This window comes from Chiloscyllium plagiosum, unplaced genomic scaffold (assembly GCF_037043375.1).
Source record: "Chiloscyllium plagiosum isolate Xiang-an unplaced genomic scaffold, Cpla_swu_hap1 HiC_scaffold_9, whole genome shotgun sequence".
In the NCBI taxonomy this organism is placed as follows: Eukaryota; Metazoa; Chordata; class Chondrichthyes; order Orectolobiformes; family Hemiscylliidae; genus Chiloscyllium; species Chiloscyllium plagiosum.
In genome coordinates, this window is record NW_028270147.1 from 71,617,321 (window position 1) to 71,634,236 (window position 16,916).

Genomic DNA, 16,916 nt, shown 5'->3' on the forward strand with positions numbered 1-16,916 from the left:
TGAGATTGCATATAGTACGGTTAGATATGCCATAAAACCTTAATTGGAGATAGTTGCAAGCTCATAAATGGGGGCACTCATGTTTTCCACACCAGTCTTACTCATGCAGCACCCCAAGGACATAAGCAGAAGGAAATACATTCTCCAGCTGCTAGTGTGTTAACTAACAACCTATCGAGAACGATCTTATTGCCATACCCCACATATACCTTCCCCAGCCAAAGTGCAGTGCCCTGAAACAACGTCCCTTTCCAGCTGTGTGGAAGAGTTTCTAATGCATCAGAAATATTGTTTAACTATTTTCTTAAAACGTTGCAACAAACTCAAAACACTTTTTTAAAAAATATCCCTAGGTTGTTATTGATTTACTGGATTCTGATAAGAATCAATGCTCACGTGGTCCTGATTCATCTGAGCAATCTCCACAGTTGTTGAACCCATTACACACTTGGTCAGTGTAAATCCATGAATTAGGATTGCCACATCTAAACACAAGATAGCTTGGTAGATTGTGCGGCAAGTCACCTGGCAAAAGAGTGGGGCATCAGCTAAAGTCATTTCAAAGGAAATTAAATACAAAAAGAAATATAACGATACCTACTGCACATTGCAGGTTCATGAGCATTGTCCAAACAATCCTTGATCCTGTGGCAAACTTGAGAAGATTGCAAACAGGTGACACGGTCATCACACAGGAATCCTGAATGATTATTTGCAGTTATACAAAATCTGTCTGGAAAGGGTATATTGAGTTTTAACAGTTTGATTCTCCAGTCACCACTTATCCTGCACACAACATTGTAAAGAGTCTTGAACTTTGATTATTTACCATTTCTCCCCACTCTGGCTCCAATTTCTACTGTGCTCTTTTGCTTATATTTTCTTTCCTATCACACTACCTTGCACTTCTGCTCTTGTATTTCTTTTCGATTTTTTAAAAGCCTCCCTTCAATTGAGCACACCCTCTCCTCCAACCGCCCCTACCTAGCCCAGGGTAAGCAGAATACAAAGTCCATGCAGCACAGGTTTACTCAGGTCAGTTAGAACTCAAGGAAACCATAGGAAGCTAAAGGCCTCAGAAGCACACTTTTTCATGCTGTTGACAGTTAGGGCTCAGAAGCTCAAGAGCCGTTTACAGCTTGTTGCAACCAGGAGATTGGAGTTTGGAGAAACCAGGGGCAGCCCCAGTTTAATAAATCTAGTTGTCCATGGAAGAGGGAGGGAACCATGCCAATGGTTTGCTGGAGCACAGCTTCATGAATCCAGTGAAATGTGACGCAAACCATTAGGTGTGCAGTCTAAAAAAAGAGTGGCTTGAGGAAAATCAAAAGGATAAATCTTTGAAAGAGTTGAAGTTACTTGTGAGGAAGGCAGTGTTCATGAGATTGAGAACTTCATGATATTTATCTTGGTTACATCTGCTATTTAATATGCCCAAATGACATGTTCTTCACAACAATTTGCCTGTTATTTCTTATTTGCTGTGTTAATTCTGGATGCCAGAAAGAGGTACATACTGTAGAATTTACTTTTTGACTATGTAGTAAAATTTGTATCAGTTTTTTAAACCAGTAGAATCTAATGGCTTTATTTTCTTACCAAGTACCCAAAATTTCAAGTTCCATCCATTCTAATCAAACTTAGGGATCTAGTCTGAGATTATAAATTACATTCAGGATTTCAGACAAATTAACGTAGCCTGAAAGCAAAATTTTGTTAATCAGTATAAACTATGAAATAATTATTAATTTGTGAATGGAACATGGCATTTTCCAGCATCACAAAGAGAAGTGCAATTTGCAGGAAATGAGTCATACTTCAGCTGACTGATTTAATTGCCTTGACCTGAGTTTTCAAATTTCCTTTGATCAGCTCTTGACACAATTCCTGTGACCAGTAGTCAATTGAAATTACAAATGTGGGCCCTGCTGTAGTTTATCCAATTTAGTCTAATTTGCATTGTTGCTGCTGGATTCAAATACAACTGAATAATAATCAAGAAATGGCAACGTGAATAAAATGCCAGGGTGTAATCACCAGAAATTCACCATGCCAAACTCAGGACATTACCAGTGTTGTGAGAAGGGAACTTCTTTGTACCAGTTAAAATACTACATGGATATAGTTAGACATAATATGGTTTATAGATACAACTCAATTTAAAAAAAAAATCCACAACCTTTAATATTGCTGGACAACAGATATCTGGGAGCAAATTGGAAAGCTCCACCTCATGAATCTAACCTTGAATATTTTTTGGAATGCCAAAGACCACAGCACATGCCAGAGCAGCAGCAGTAACTCCCAATAACAGCATCACAATAGAGATCCAGCAGCACTGCCTGGAGCACCAGCAACGAGGTGGATCACTCTGACTGCAATCCCAACAATCTGATGGGAGGGTGAAGGGAAAACAACATCATTTCATATCCTCCTGCAAAATCCATCCATCAACAAATTACAGAGTGCAACAAAATTAAAAGTAGCGCACATTTTCCATTCCCACACATTTACCTTTCTTGCTGTTGTTGGATGTCACAGAAAGTGTTGAACCAAAAGAAACGACATCAAAACTTCGCTATATGTTGATGGAATGGATAACAAAGAAAGAAACGTTAGTCAAGTGTATACTATCCTCCATTGAACATTGTGATATTAATCTGTCAATTCTCTTCAGTACCATGCTGGTATTTTCCGGGTATGTCTTATTAAATTTCATTTTTGCCAGTTCCTGCTGCACGATGTTAGTCTTTATTACTGGGAAGATTTTGGTTTGGAGAAATGATCCAGTGATGTCAGTTCTTTCAATACAAATCCGTTACTTAGATACTAAGTGTAACATAGATAAATAAAATAGATGGATGTAGTTTGTGCCAAGACTTTATCAAAGTCAATACTATAAATTTTGTTCAGTACAGCAGCACATAAATCATGAGCCTCTAGCATCTGCCAACAATGCTTCAAAGTTGAATAGAAATGGAACCTAGATTTAAGGAATAAGATAGAGCTGATAAAGTCTGAAAAACAAAAACTTACTAACAAGTTGATTTTTTTAAACTCTACCCCCTATATTTAATTTGGCCTATTTGGTTTCTCAAATGAATAAAAAATCCTGTGATGCTATTTTGAGGAGGAGTAAAGGCATTTTCCCTTTTGGTTATATTGTTTTAACCATCACCACCAAAACAAACATCTGGTCATTCTCATTACTGTTTACCAGAACCTGCTGTCTACAAATGGTTGCATGTACCTTATACATTATATCAGTGACAGCAATTCTAAAGGACTTTAATAACTAAAACCTCCCTCTTCAACTCTTCAACAGTAATCTCTACAAATAGTCAACTAGCATAGAGTCATAGAGATGTACAACATGGAAACAGACCCTTCGGTCCAACCTGTCCCTGCCGACCAAATATCCCAACCCAATCTAGTCCCACCTGCCGGCATCCAGCCCATATCCCTCCAAACCCTTCCTATTCATATACACATCCAATGCCTTTTAAATGTTGCAATTGTACTAGCCTGGCAGCTCATTCCATACACATACCACCCTCTGTGTGAAAAAGTTGCCCCTTAGGTCTCTTTTATATCTTTCCTCTCTCACCCTAAACCTATGCCCTCTAGTTCTGGACTTCCTGGCCCCAGAGAAAAGACTTGTGTATTTATCCTATCCATGCCCCTCATAATTTTGTAAACCTCTATAAGGTCACCCCTCAGCCTCCGAGGCTCCAGGGAAAACAGCCCCAGCCTGTTCAGCCTCTCCCTGTAACTCAAATCCTCCAACTCTGGCAACATCCTTGTAAATCTTTTCTGAACCCTTTCAAGTTTCACAACATCTTTCCGATAGGAAGGAGACCAGAATTGCATGCAATATTCGAACAGTGGCCTAACCAATGTCCTGTACAGTTGCAACATGACCTCCTAACCCATGTACTCAATACTCTGACCAATAAAGGAAAGCATACCAAACGCCTTCTTCACTACCCTATCTACGTGCGACTCTACTTTCAAGGAGCTATGAACCTCCACTCCAAGGTCTCTTTGTTCAGCAACACTCCCTAGGACCTTACCATTAAGTGTATAAGTCCTGCTAGGATTTGCTTTCCCAAAATGCAGCACCTCACATTTATCTGAATTAAACTTCATCTGCCACTTCTCAGCCCATTGGCCCATTGGGTCAAGATCCCGTTGTAATCTGAGGTAACCCTCTTCTCTGTCCACGACACCTCCAATTTTGTTGTCATCTGCAAACTCACTAACTGGAGCTCTTATGCTCGCATCCAAATCATTTATGTAAATGACAAAAAGTAGAGGGCCCAGCACCAATCCTTGTGGCACTCCACTGGTCACAGCCCTCCAGTCTGAAAAAACAACCCTCCACCAGCACCACCATCTGTCTTCTACCTTTGAGCCAGTTCTGTATCCAAATGTCTAGTTCTCCCTGTATTCCATGAGATCTAACCTTGCTAACCAGTCTCCCTTGGGGAACCTTGTCGAACGCCTTACTGAAGTCCATACAGATCACATCTGCTGCTCTGCCCTCATCAATCTTCTTTACTTCTTCAAAAAACTAAATCAAGTTTGTGAGACATTATTTCCCACAAAACCATGTTGACTATCCCTATTCAGTCCTTGCCTTTCCAAATATACGTACATCCTGTCCCTCAGGATTCTCTCCAACAACTTGCCTACCACTGATGTCAGGCTCACTGGCTTGTCCTTACCATCCTTCTAAAACAATGGCACCATGTTTGCCAACCTCCAGTCTTTTGGTACCTCACCTGTGACTATCGATGATACAAATATCTCAGCAAGAGGCCCAGCAATCACTTCTCCAGCTTCCCACAGAGTTCTAGGGTACACCTGATCAGGTCCTGGGGATTTATCCACCTTTATGTGTTTCAAGGCATCCAGCACTTCCTCCTCCATAATGTGGACATTTTGCAAGGTGTCACCATCTATTCCCTACAGTCTATATCATCCATATCTTTTTCCACGGTAAATACTGATGTAAAATACTTGTTTAGTATCTCCCCCATTTTCTGCGGCTCCACATAAAGGCCACCTTGCTGATCTTTGAGGGGCCCTATTCTCTCCCTAGTTACCCTTTTGTCCTTAATGTATTTGTAAAAACTCTTTGGATTCTCCTTAATTCTATTTGCCAAAGCTATCTCATGTCCCCTTTTTGCCTTCCTGATTTCCTTCTTAAGTATACTCCGACTGCCTTTATACTTTTCTAAGGATTCACTCGATCTATCCTGTGTATACCTTACATAGGCTTCCTTATTTTTCTTAACCAAACCATCAATTTCTTTAGTCATTCAGCATTCCCTATACCTACCAGCCTTTCCTTTCACCCTGACAGGAATATACTTTCTCTGGATTCTTGTTATCTCATTTCTGAAGGCTTCCCATTTTCCAGCCATCCCTTTACCTGCGAACATCTGCCCCAATCAGCTTTTGAAAGTTCTTGCCTAATACCATCAAAATTGGCCTTTCTCCAATTTAGAACTTCAACTTTTAGATCTGATCTATCCTTTTCCATCACTATTTTAAAACTAATAGAACTATAGTCGCTGGCCCCAAAGTGCTCCACCACTGACACCTCAGTCACCTGCCCTGCCTTATTTCCCAAGAGTAGGTCAAGTTTTGCACCTTCTCTAGTAGGTACATCCACACACTGAATCAGAAACTTTTCTTGTACACACTTAACAAATTCCTCTCCATCTGAACCCTTAACACTATGGCAGTCCCAGTCTACGTTTGGAAAGTTAAAATCCCCTACCATAATCACCCTATTATTATTTCTCAGTTCCACCCAAATAACTTCCCTGGATGTATTTACGGGAATATCCTCCCTCAGCACAGCTGTAATGGTATCCCTTATCAAAAACACCACTCCCCATCCTCTCTTGCCTCCCTTTCTATCCTTCCTGTAGCTTTTGTATCCTGGAACATTAAACTGCCAGTCCTGCCCATCCCTGAGCCATGTTTCTGTAATTACTATGATTTCCCAGTCCCATGTTCCTAACCATGCCCTGAGTTCATCTGCCTTCCCTGTTAGGCCCCTTGCATTGAAATAAATGCAGTTTAATTTATTAGCCCTACCTTGTCCCTGCCTGCCCTGACTGTTTTACTCGCTTCTGGAGCAGCTCTAGCAAATCTCCCTGCCAGTATATTAGACCCCTTCCAATTTAGGTGCAATCCGGCCTTCTTGTACAGGTCACATCTACCCCAAAAGAGATTCCAATGATCCAAAAATGTGAATCCTTCTCCCGTATACCAGCTCCTCAGCCATGTATTCATCTGCTCTATCCTCCTATTCCTGCCCTTGCTAGCTTGTAGCACTGGGAGTAATCCAGATATTACTACTCTCCAGGACCTCCTTTTTAAATTTCTGCCTCTCTGTAATCTCCCTTCAGAATCTCAACCTTTTCCTTTCCTATATCATTGGTTCCAATGTGGGCAATGACCTCTTGCTGGCCCCTCTCCCCCTTGAGAACATTCTGTACCCTCTCTGAGGCATCCTTGATCCTGGCACCAGGGAAGCAACACACCATTCTGATTTTTCACTGCTGGCCACAGAAACATCTGTCTATACCTCGGACTACAGAATCCCCTAACACAATTGATCTCTTGGAACCCAAAGTACCCCTCGTTGCATTAGAGCCAGTCTCAATACCAGAAACTTGGCTGTTCATGCTCCGTTCCCCTGAGAATCCATCACCCCCTACATTTTCCAAGACAGCATACCTGTTTGAAATGGATTGAGCCACGGAAGACTCCTGCACTAGCTGCCTACCTCTCATACCTTTCCTGGAGTTAATCCATCTATGTGCCTGTATCTGAGACTTTTCCCCCTTCCTATAACTGCCATCCATCACATACTGTTGCTGTTGCAAATTCCTCATTGCTTCTGTCTCTCCAACAGATCCATTCGATCTGATAAGATAATGAGCTCCATTGTATAATCCATGCACAATTGTTTCCTCAGGTATTAAAACGGGATTTCAACACCAAGGACATCTCCAAATACAACTGAAACATTTGTTGATAGACAGAGATGCCTTAAATTTATATACATTTTTTAAAAAATGGATACAATCACCAAGTTACGAAACCAATTCAACTACCTGCACTGTTACTGCTGACCTGCACAGATACTGCTTTTGCTGTTTTGAATTCATGTATGGCTGGACAGAGTGCGTCTGGTAAAATTAACAAATAGTGAAATTCACAACTAATCTTGGAGAAACCTGTTTGGGCAAAGTTCACAGCACGGAATCAGATAAGTCAATCATTGTTTTAAGTGTGTCCAACAGAAAGGCTGCAGTAGTGATTAGAGAGGGTTCTTTCTTGGTTAATGTTTTGAGAGATATGTCTCTTGATTAAACTTAAAATATAACCATAACTATTCATTTAACCTGGGGCAGTGTTTTGTAGAGGAATAAGACGTTGGTATTTTCTAGGAATGTAGATTGTGAAGGAGTAAAAATGGCCTTTAGTACAGTGATACGTACTTCTTGTCAGATGTGGGAGTTTAAAGAGAGTTCAAGGGTTACTGCGGATGATATCTGCCATAAATGCTGTTGGATGCGAATCTTATCCGATTGAATGGATCGGTTGGAGAGACAGTTAGAAGCAATGAGGAATTTGCAAGACAACAGTATGTGATGGATGGCAGTTGTAGGAAGGGGGGAAAAGTCTCAGATACAGTCACATAGATGGGTTAACTCCAGGAAAGACGCGAGGTAGGCACCTAGTGTAGGAGTCTTTTGTGGATATACCCATTTCAAATAGGTATGCTGTTTTGGAAAATGTAGGGGGTGATGGATTCTCAGGGGAACGTAGCACGAACAGCCAAGTTTCTGGTATTGAGACTTTCTCTAATGCAACGAGGGGTACTTTGGGTTCCAAGAGATCAATTGTTTTAGGGGATTCTGTAGTCTGAGGTACAGACAGACGTTTCTATGACCTGCAGCAAAAAAGCAGAATGGTGTGTTGCTTCCCTGGTGCCAGGATCAAGGATGTCTCAGAATGTTCGCACGGGGGAGAGGGGCCAGCAAGAGGTCATTGTCTACATTGGAACCAACGACACAGTAAGGGAAAAGGTTGAGATTCTGAAGGGAGATTACAGAGTTAGGCAGAAATTTAAAAAGGAGGTCCTGGAGAGTAGTAATATCTGGATTACTCCCAGTGCTACAAGCTAGTGAGGGCAGGAATAGGAGGACAGAGCAGATGAATACATGGTTGAGGAGCTGGTGTATGGGAGAAGAATTCACATTTTTGGATCAGTGGAATCTCTTTTGGAATAGATGCACCTAAATTGGAAGGGGACTAATATACTGGCAGGGAGATTTGCTAGAGCTGCTTGGGAGGATTTATCCTAGTGGGTGGGGGAGGGGTGGGGGGGGGGGGGGGGGTGGGTGGGAGCCAGGGGGATAGTGAGGAATGAGATCAATCTGAGACTGGTACAGTTGAGAACAGAAGCAAGTCAAACAAATCACAGAAAGAAGGGACAAGGTAGGACTAACTGCATTTATTTCAATACAAGGGGCCTAACGGGGAAGGCAGATGAACTCAGGGTGTGGTTAGGAACACAGGACTAGGTTATCACAGCAAATACAGAAACATGGCTCAGGAATGGGCAGGACTGGCAGCTTAATGTTCCAGGATACAAAAGCTACTGCAAGGATAGAAAGGGAGGCGAGAGAGGATGGGGAGTGGTGTTTTTGATAAGGGGGGCGGACAGGAGGAGAGAGAGCGAGTGAGGAACAGACAGAGATGGACATAGAGACAGGGGTACCGTGAGAGAGGGGGGGGACAGAGAGAGACAGGGACACAGCTGTGTCCTTCAACATTACAGCTGTGCTGAGGGAGGATATTCCCGTAAATTCATCCAGGGAAGTTATTTGGGTGGAACTGAGAAATAAGAAAGGGATGATTACCTTATTGGGATGGTATTATAGACCCCCTAATAGCCAGAGGGAAATTGAGAAACAAAATTGTAAGGAGATCTCAGCTATCTGTAAGAATAACAGGGTGGTTATGGTAGGGGATTTTAACTTTCCAAACATTGACTGGGACTGCCATAGTGTTAAAAGATTTCGGTCAGAGGAATTTGTTAAGTGCGTACAAGATAATTTTCTGATTCAGTATGTGGATGTACCTACTAGAGGTGCAAAACTTGACTTACTCTTGGGAAATAAGGCAGGGCAGGTGACTGGTGTCAGTGGGGGAGCACTTTGGGGCCAGCGACCATAATTCTATTAAATTTAAAATAGTGATGGAAGAGGATAGACTAGATCTAAAAGTTGAAGTTCTAAATTGGAGAAAGGCAAATTTTAAACAGTATTAGGCAAGAACTTTCAAAAGCTGATTGGGGGCAGATGTTCGCAGGTAAAGGGACAGCTGGAAAATGGGAAGCCTTCAGAAATGAGATAACGAGAATGCAGAGAAAGTATATTCCTGTCAGGGTGAAAGGAAAGGCTGGTAGGTATAGGGAATGCTGGATGACTAAAGAAATTGATGGTTTGGTTAAGAAAAAAGCATATGCAAGGTATAGATCGAGTGAATCCTTAGAAGAATATAAAGGAAGGAGGAGTATACTTAAGAGGGAAATCAGGAGGGCAAAAAGGGGACATGAGATAGCTTTGGTAAATAGAATTAAGGAGAATCCAAAGGGATTTTGCAAATATATTAAGGACAAAAGGGTAACTTGGGAGAGAATAGGGCCCTTCTTCATGGCTTATGCCTGAAACGTTGATTCTCCTGCTCCTTGGATGCTGCCTGACCTGCTGCGCTTTTCCAGCAACACATTTTTCAGCTCTTATCTCCAGCATCTGCAGTCCTCACTTTCTCCTAGAGAATAGGGCCCCTCAAAGATCAGCAAGGAAGCCTTTGTGTGGAGCCACAGAAAATGGGGAAGATACTAAATAAGTATTTTGAATCTGTATTTACTGTGGAAAAGGATATGTAAGATATAGACTGTAGGGAAATAGATGGTGACATAATTGCAAAATGTCCAGATTACAGAGGAGGAAGTGCTGGATGTCTTGAAACGGTTAAAGGTGGATAAATACCAAGGACCTGATCAGGTGTACCCGAAAGCTCTGTGGAAAGCTAGAGAAGTGATTGCTGGGCCTCTGGCTGAGATATCTGTATCATCGATAGTCATAGGTGAGGTATCAAAAGACTAGAGGTTGGCAAAACGTGGTGACACTGTTTAAGAAAGGTAGTAAGGACAAGCCAGGGAACTGTAGACCAGTGAGCCTGACCTCAGTGATGGGCAAGTTGTTGGAGGGAATCCTGAGGGACAGGGTGTATATGTATTTGGAAATACAAGGACTGAATAGGGATAGTCAACATGACTTTGTGCATGGGAAATCATGTCTTACAAACTAGATTTAGTTTTTTGAAAAAGTAACAAAGAAGATTGATGAGGGCAGAGCGGTAGATGCGATCTATATGGACTTTAGTAAGGTGTGCGACAAGGATCCCCACGGGAGACTGATTAGCAAGGTTAGATCTCATGGAATACAGGGAGAACTGGCCATTTGGATACAGAACTGGCTCAAAAGGTAGAAGACAGAAGGTGGTGGTGGAGGGTTGTTTTTCAGACTGGAGGGCTGTGACCAGTGGAGTGCCACAAGGATCAGTGCTGGGTCCTCTACTTTTTGTCATTTACATAAATGACTTGGATGAGAGCATAAGAGGTACAGTTAGTAAAGTTGCAGATAACACCAAAATAGGAGGTGTAGTGAACAGCGAAGAGGATTACCTCAGATTACAACAGGATCTTTACCAGATGGGCCAATGGGCTGAGAAGTGGCAGATGGAGTTTAATTCAGATAAATGCAAGGTGCTGCATTTTGGGGAAGTAAATCTTAGCAGGACTTATACACTTTGGTCCAACTTGTCCATGACCACCAACTATCCTAATTTAATCTAGTTCCATTGGCCAACACTTGGCCCATATCCCTCTAGATCACCTCCTATTCATGTACCCATCCAGATGCTTCTTCAAATTGTTGTAATTGTACCAGCCTCCACCACTTCCTCTGGCAGCTTATTCCATATGCACACTACCCTCAAACAAAAAGGATGCCTCTTAGGTCCCTCTTAAATCTTGCCCCTCTCATCTTAAACCTACGCCTTCTAGTTTTGGACTAGTCTATCCTGGAGAAAAGACCTCTGCTATTCATCCTGTTCCTGCCCCTCATGATTTTGTAAAATCTAAGATCACCCCTCTATAAAGATCCCAGGGAAAAATAGCCCTAGCTTATTCAGCTTCTCCCCATAGCTCAAACCCTTCAATCTAAGTAACTCTTTTCTAAAACCTTTCGAGTTCCACAACATCTTTGTGGAATTGAGTGCAATAATCCAATAGTGGCCTAACCAATATCTTGTTCAGCTGTAACATGACCTTCCAACTTCTTGAGCTATTTTCAAAGGGTTTTGAAATACATGCACAATAGACAGAATAGCCAATTCAAATAGGATTACTATTGTTATAATCTTAGGTAATCAGTTAGGCAGTGAAAAGATTAAGGCGCAAACAATTTACTAGAATGATTTAGCTAATACTGGTGTAATCAAGTGATTGCTAAAGTTAAATCGAACATTTAAAAAAAATTCAGAACCAGCAAGGGATTAGAAGAACGTTATGGTTAAAATAATCTGATCACCATAAACAAGATGAAGAGGAGATGCAAATTCTTCAATACTTTTCCATTCAGAGAAACTGGAGGCTAAAAGTGATTGGTAACTACGATGAATATAACATGGTTGCCTAAATTTAATCAATCAAAGGGTTAAAAAGAGTTTATTTCTAAATACTTTCATAAAGCGGCTTTCTCCTTAATATGCAATTAAAGTATATCTAGACTGTACACTTACTATTGAAGATCTTTTCCAATAGCTAATTATTCAGATACTGCAGAATTGTGAAAGGTAGCACATCAGCTTTATCCATTCCTCGGAGGCAGCAAATCTGACAACAGAATTTACTCAGTCTGATTTGTTGAACAGCAGCCAAATAATCCATCCTCATTCCATTCTATCCAATCATTTGCTGAGCGCACCACTCTCCAACATCCTACAGGTCACATTGCATTATTGCAAACAATACAAAGATCTGCAAACTTTGTTTTCATTTGGGAAAAATGTTCAAATATTTCACATTTTTAAAGAAGTAGAATAAACAGCATTGCATCACTTGATGAGGTGATTAAACCAATGTTTATTTTATAATTCCTTGAACAAAAAATGTTGTCCACAAAACCCATGAGGAAATTACATTTGGATCAAAACTACAAACAGTACTAGAGTTTGATTATAATAAAGATTTTATAAATCAAAGCAAAAAAATGTTTAACTTGAAGAAAACAATGGAAGTGCACTAAAAGAAAACACAGCTCAGTTGTAAAATAGCCACGAGGTTTATTATCAATGAGTTACTGAGAAATGGGAAAAACTTAAATTGCGTTCTGAGGTTACTGTGGCTCAATATTTACATAATGTGTGCACACAACTTTTTCATATATCCAAGAGCAAGGTATCCATGATGCAGGTACAGAAAAAGGAAAAGATGTTAATACATAAATTGATTAAAACTAGAGTTAAATATCCAGATTGTAGAAATAACAATCGTAAGAAGTGTTACAAGCAGTGACATTTAATCTGTACAAAGGAACAACCAGTGCGAACAAAAAGGGTCAGCTGCTTACAAGTTTTCAAACATGCAGACAAGTGTGTTGTGCAACACTAAGAGCTATTTAGAATCGACCCCTTTAATAAAACAGCTCAAATCTATGTCACCCTAAAGTTCCAATTATTGTTTGCATCCCAGGAATGTAACAAAAAACAATATTTATCTTAATTTTGAAATTTCACCTCAACTAGACATTTGGCAAAAACTACCACTTTAAAATTTCAGAACACAAGGAGAGTCCAAATTTCATCCACATTGTCTAAATCGTCGAGTGATCCAGGTTCACTTTAGTAGGTATGGGTCCTGCCATGTCCTTTTCATCCTTGGATTTGATGACAATCAATGAAGATGCTGGATATGGAGTTAGCTTCAATTCATTCATAAATTCCATGTCTCCATATATGCTTAGTTTCTGTAACGGAAATGCACACCTGATCACTGAAAACTTGTCACAGAGTCATAGAGCACAGATGTAGACCCTTCAGCCTAACCATATTGAAAATAATCCCAAACTAAATTAGTCCCTCCTGGCCCATCTCCCTCGAAACTCTTCCTATTCATGTATTTATTCAAATGTCTTTTAAATATTGTAACTGCATCCACATCCCCCCGCTTTCTCAGTATGATGTTGGGATTATGGAAGGAAGTCAGAGCAACCCAGAGGAAACCCACAAAGACACGAAGAACATGCAAACTCCCCACAGACAGACAATAGAGGGTGGAATCAAACCCGGGTCGCTAGAGCTGCGAGTCAGAATTGCTAATTACTGAGTCATCAGGCCACCCTAGAATGATGGAGTTGAGCAGACCAATGGCCTGCTTCTGTTTTGATGAGAATGGCAGCTTACTCTCGATCATTGACCACGTCCAAATCAAAGGAAGGTGATTTTTAATTTAATTTCCCTTTTTATGTAAAGCAGCATTTTAAATTTCTTCCTTAGCATTCATGAATGCTGAGATTCATCATGCTGAATATTTCCTTAGATTAGACCCACAGTCAGATGTACAGCATGGCAAAAGACCTTTGGTCTAACTCATCCATGCCAACCAGATATCCTAAATTAATTAGTCCCATTTGCCAGCATTTGGCCTAAATACTAAATGTTGCTATTGTACAAACCTCCACCACTTCCTCTGGCAGCTCATTTCATACATGCACCACCCTCTGTGTGAAAAAGTCACCCCTTAGATCCATTTTAAATTTTTACCCCCTCACCCTAAATCTATTCCCTCTAGTTCTGGACTCCCCTACCCCAGTGAAAAGACTTTGTCTATTTATCGTATCCACATTCCTCATTTTAAGTCTCTGTGAGATCATCCTCAGCCTCCGACACTCCAGAGAAAACAGCCCCAGCCTATTCAGCCTCTCCCTATAGCAAGTTTTGAGAAGATTTGTAGTTCAGCTCTTCCTATAGCTCAAATCCTCCAACCCTGGCAACATCCTTGTAAATCTTTTCTGAACCCTTTCAAGTTTCACAACATCCTTCCTATAGGAAGGAGACCAGAATTGCACACAATATTCCAACAGTGGCCTAATCAACGTCAAAAACACTATTTCAAAAGTGGCCAAACCAACATGTGCAGGACAGTTCCTGACAAACAGTCGAAATGGGGACACTTCTCAGTTTCCAGCACATCCATCCATTCTCACTACTCTGCAACCCATGAACACTGCATCATCTGCAAAATATGGCTCCACTAGACGTAATCAAACATTCAACCTCTGATTTGCTGACTCAATAAGTAATTGAACTACATTTATAGATTGATCCTTCTGCAATCCTGAAGGTCAAAAAGGCAAGATGGGAAGATTTATCTGTAGAAATTTTTAAAAGTCTGAAAGCCTGTATCCATATTGGTGCGTTAAGAAAACCTAGCTTTGAATGTTCCTTATAGTTTAACAATTAAACACAGCACATGCTATGACAACAGCAATGTAGAGAAAGTTTAAAAAGTTCTTTAAACCCAACTGTGTACAGGTACAAATCAGTACGAGCTCGCCACACATTAAGGATTTCCCATTCAAATAGTTAGGCCTTGGCAACTGGCTGCGTGAGAATCTCAGATAAGGTTGCTATCAATACTGAGCGTTAGAACTTGCCTTCACTGTGGAAGCTCAGACAAAGAATAAATGCCTAAGCAAGGTACCAGGGGCTATAAGCAGCTATACCTCAAAAATCACCCTCAACGCAAGCTTTTATCTACAACAGATGAGTAAATAAAATGAGAGAGAGAGAGGATATAAATTCATGCAAGCTTAAATGAAAATAATTAAAGCTAGCATGAATGCAAAGATGGCTGTCAAAATGGCCACGTGTGCCCGCACACAAGCCTGGTGATATCAGTAACTGGCATAAAACATCTCCCCTTCTCAAAAGGAAAAAAATTAATCTGCAAGAGCAGTCAATGTCACTATCTTCTATGCATTACATTTGGGTATACAAGTGCAGATAGTCCTATTGAGGCTCAGGTACTGTACAGGAGCATGTAATTCTCCACCAAATAACATGAAAGTAATGCCGGCACAGAGTAGTGCAGCTAGTTTGCTCTTCATGCTGGAAAAGCGAGAGACAGCAATTTTAGGATAAATTCGGACTTCAGGAAGCACTGAGTACATAAGTCTTTGTCCCCAGCTTCATCGAATTCCCAAGGGTTGGATCAACAAACTTTTTCCTAGTTGGAAGACAGCTTTGTTTTAGCACTGCCACGTGAAGTCTGTGCCTACATGCTCCTTGCGCCACCTCGGAGATAGTGTTCATATGAAACACAGCCTAAAATAAACAAATTAACACCTAACTAGATAGTAGAGATGACAACCTACTAATTTTTAGTCTTGATGGAAGAACTGAAAAGCAGGCAAAGTACTAATTTAAGGAGGAACCGAAATGGGATTTTTAAAATAATTTATTTCTGAAAATCAATGCAACATTTGAAGAGTCAGACAGACAGATAGCATAGCTTCAGAATGGGAATATCATCTAACTTATTTGAGTTTTTGAGGAAGCATGTGAAATGCCACCACCCTCAAATTTACCGATTCTCAGATGCTGCAGTCTGGTCTGGGATCATAAGTGTCACAAGATTCACTGCCGAGCCTCAATATACAATTTATACCAAGGGCATGGATGAAGGATGCCAAATTTACTGATACTAATATAGAAAAGTTAGTTACGAATAGGACATAACCAATCTATATCCCAATGCAGGCTCCTTGCAAACATTTGCCAGAGTATAATAGAGGGAAATGTGAAAATGGCATGAAGAATAGAAAAGCAGTATATCACTTAAATGGAATGGGGGGCGCTCACAAAACTGAAATACAGGAATCGGAAAATCCTATACGTGAACCCAAAACTTTACATGCAGATGCAGGTAATCGGGAGGGCAAATTTACATGCTAAGTGCAAGGAGAATGGAACAGAAAAAGGACATATTTGCTCAGGGTGCTGGAATTATTTTTTTGCCACTGGAACAGAGGCAAAATTTTAGGGGGACTAGAATTAGTGTTTAAAAAATAATGGATGTCCTATTTAAGATGGAAATTTTTTTTCCTCTCAATGTTGACAGCCACTGAATATTTTTAAGATAGTGGTGGTTCCTCTCAGTAGTCCAGTATCCAAGGTTATCTACAGTAAGCAAAATGGAGAGGAGGTCACAATCTGTCAAGCCATGATTTTATTAAATGGCAAAGACGACCAAATGGCAGATATATATATTGGTGAGCCCTGCATTCAAAGTGCAGTTATTTTCTTCAAATATGATAGCATTAGGGTGTTAAAGCTCAGTCTTACCTCTGATGGAATGTGCTGCTCCACAGCAGTGGCAGCAGTAGCACAACAGATCCACAACAATACTAGCACAGAGAGTACCAGGGTGGTGGTTAATATCCAGCGAGGGATTCCAGCATTCCTGAAATATCAATGATTTATTAGGAGGTCAATAATTCTGTACTTATAGCCCTTTGACTGGAGTTGATTAAACATCAGTGAACAAAAATGTTTGCAAATATATTGCTTTTTCTGTGCCTTCATTCCTTGCCTATGAACTAACAGCTCTTTATGACAAGGTTGAAGCAAGGAAACTGGTAAAGTGGCCACAGATCACCTCCTCTCCTTCCATTTTTGTCTCTGCTCAATGACACTGTTGGATTCCAGAAATTACATTGCCAACTTGGAAAGTAACCTCAGTCCCTGGTTGGCAC

General features: G+C 40.7%; 2 protein-coding genes across 3 annotated transcripts in view; both read right to left on the reverse strand.

Moving 5' to 3' along the window:
- Positions 1 to 403: 403 nt before the first annotated feature.
- On the reverse strand, positions 404 to 12,745 carry LOC122554072 (low-density lipoprotein receptor class A domain-containing protein 1-like). The gene is made up of 5 exons (XM_087990237.1): positions 12,732 to 12,745; positions 11,902 to 11,923; positions 2,515 to 2,578; positions 2,245 to 2,391; positions 404 to 733 (listed from the first exon to the last, which is right to left on the reverse strand). Exons 1-5 carry the CDS (start codon positions 12,743 to 12,745, stop codon positions 570 to 572), a joined length of 411 nt encoding a protein of 136 aa, XP_087846363.1. The 3' UTR covers positions 404 to 569.
- tmem59 (transmembrane protein 59) overlaps positions 12,225 to 16,916 on the reverse strand; it is a 40,713-nt gene continuing 36,021 nt past the window's right edge. For both annotated transcript variants that reach the window (XM_043699636.2, XM_043699635.2), the window contains 2 exons: positions 16,507 to 16,624; positions 12,225 to 13,127 (listed from right to left, as the gene is read on the reverse strand). In XM_043699636.2, coding sequence (XP_043555571.1) covers positions 12,975 to 13,127; positions 16,507 to 16,624 — 271 coding nt within the window. In that variant the 3' untranslated portion in view covers positions 12,225 to 12,974. The remainder of the gene's footprint in view (positions 13,128 to 16,506; positions 16,625 to 16,916) is intronic.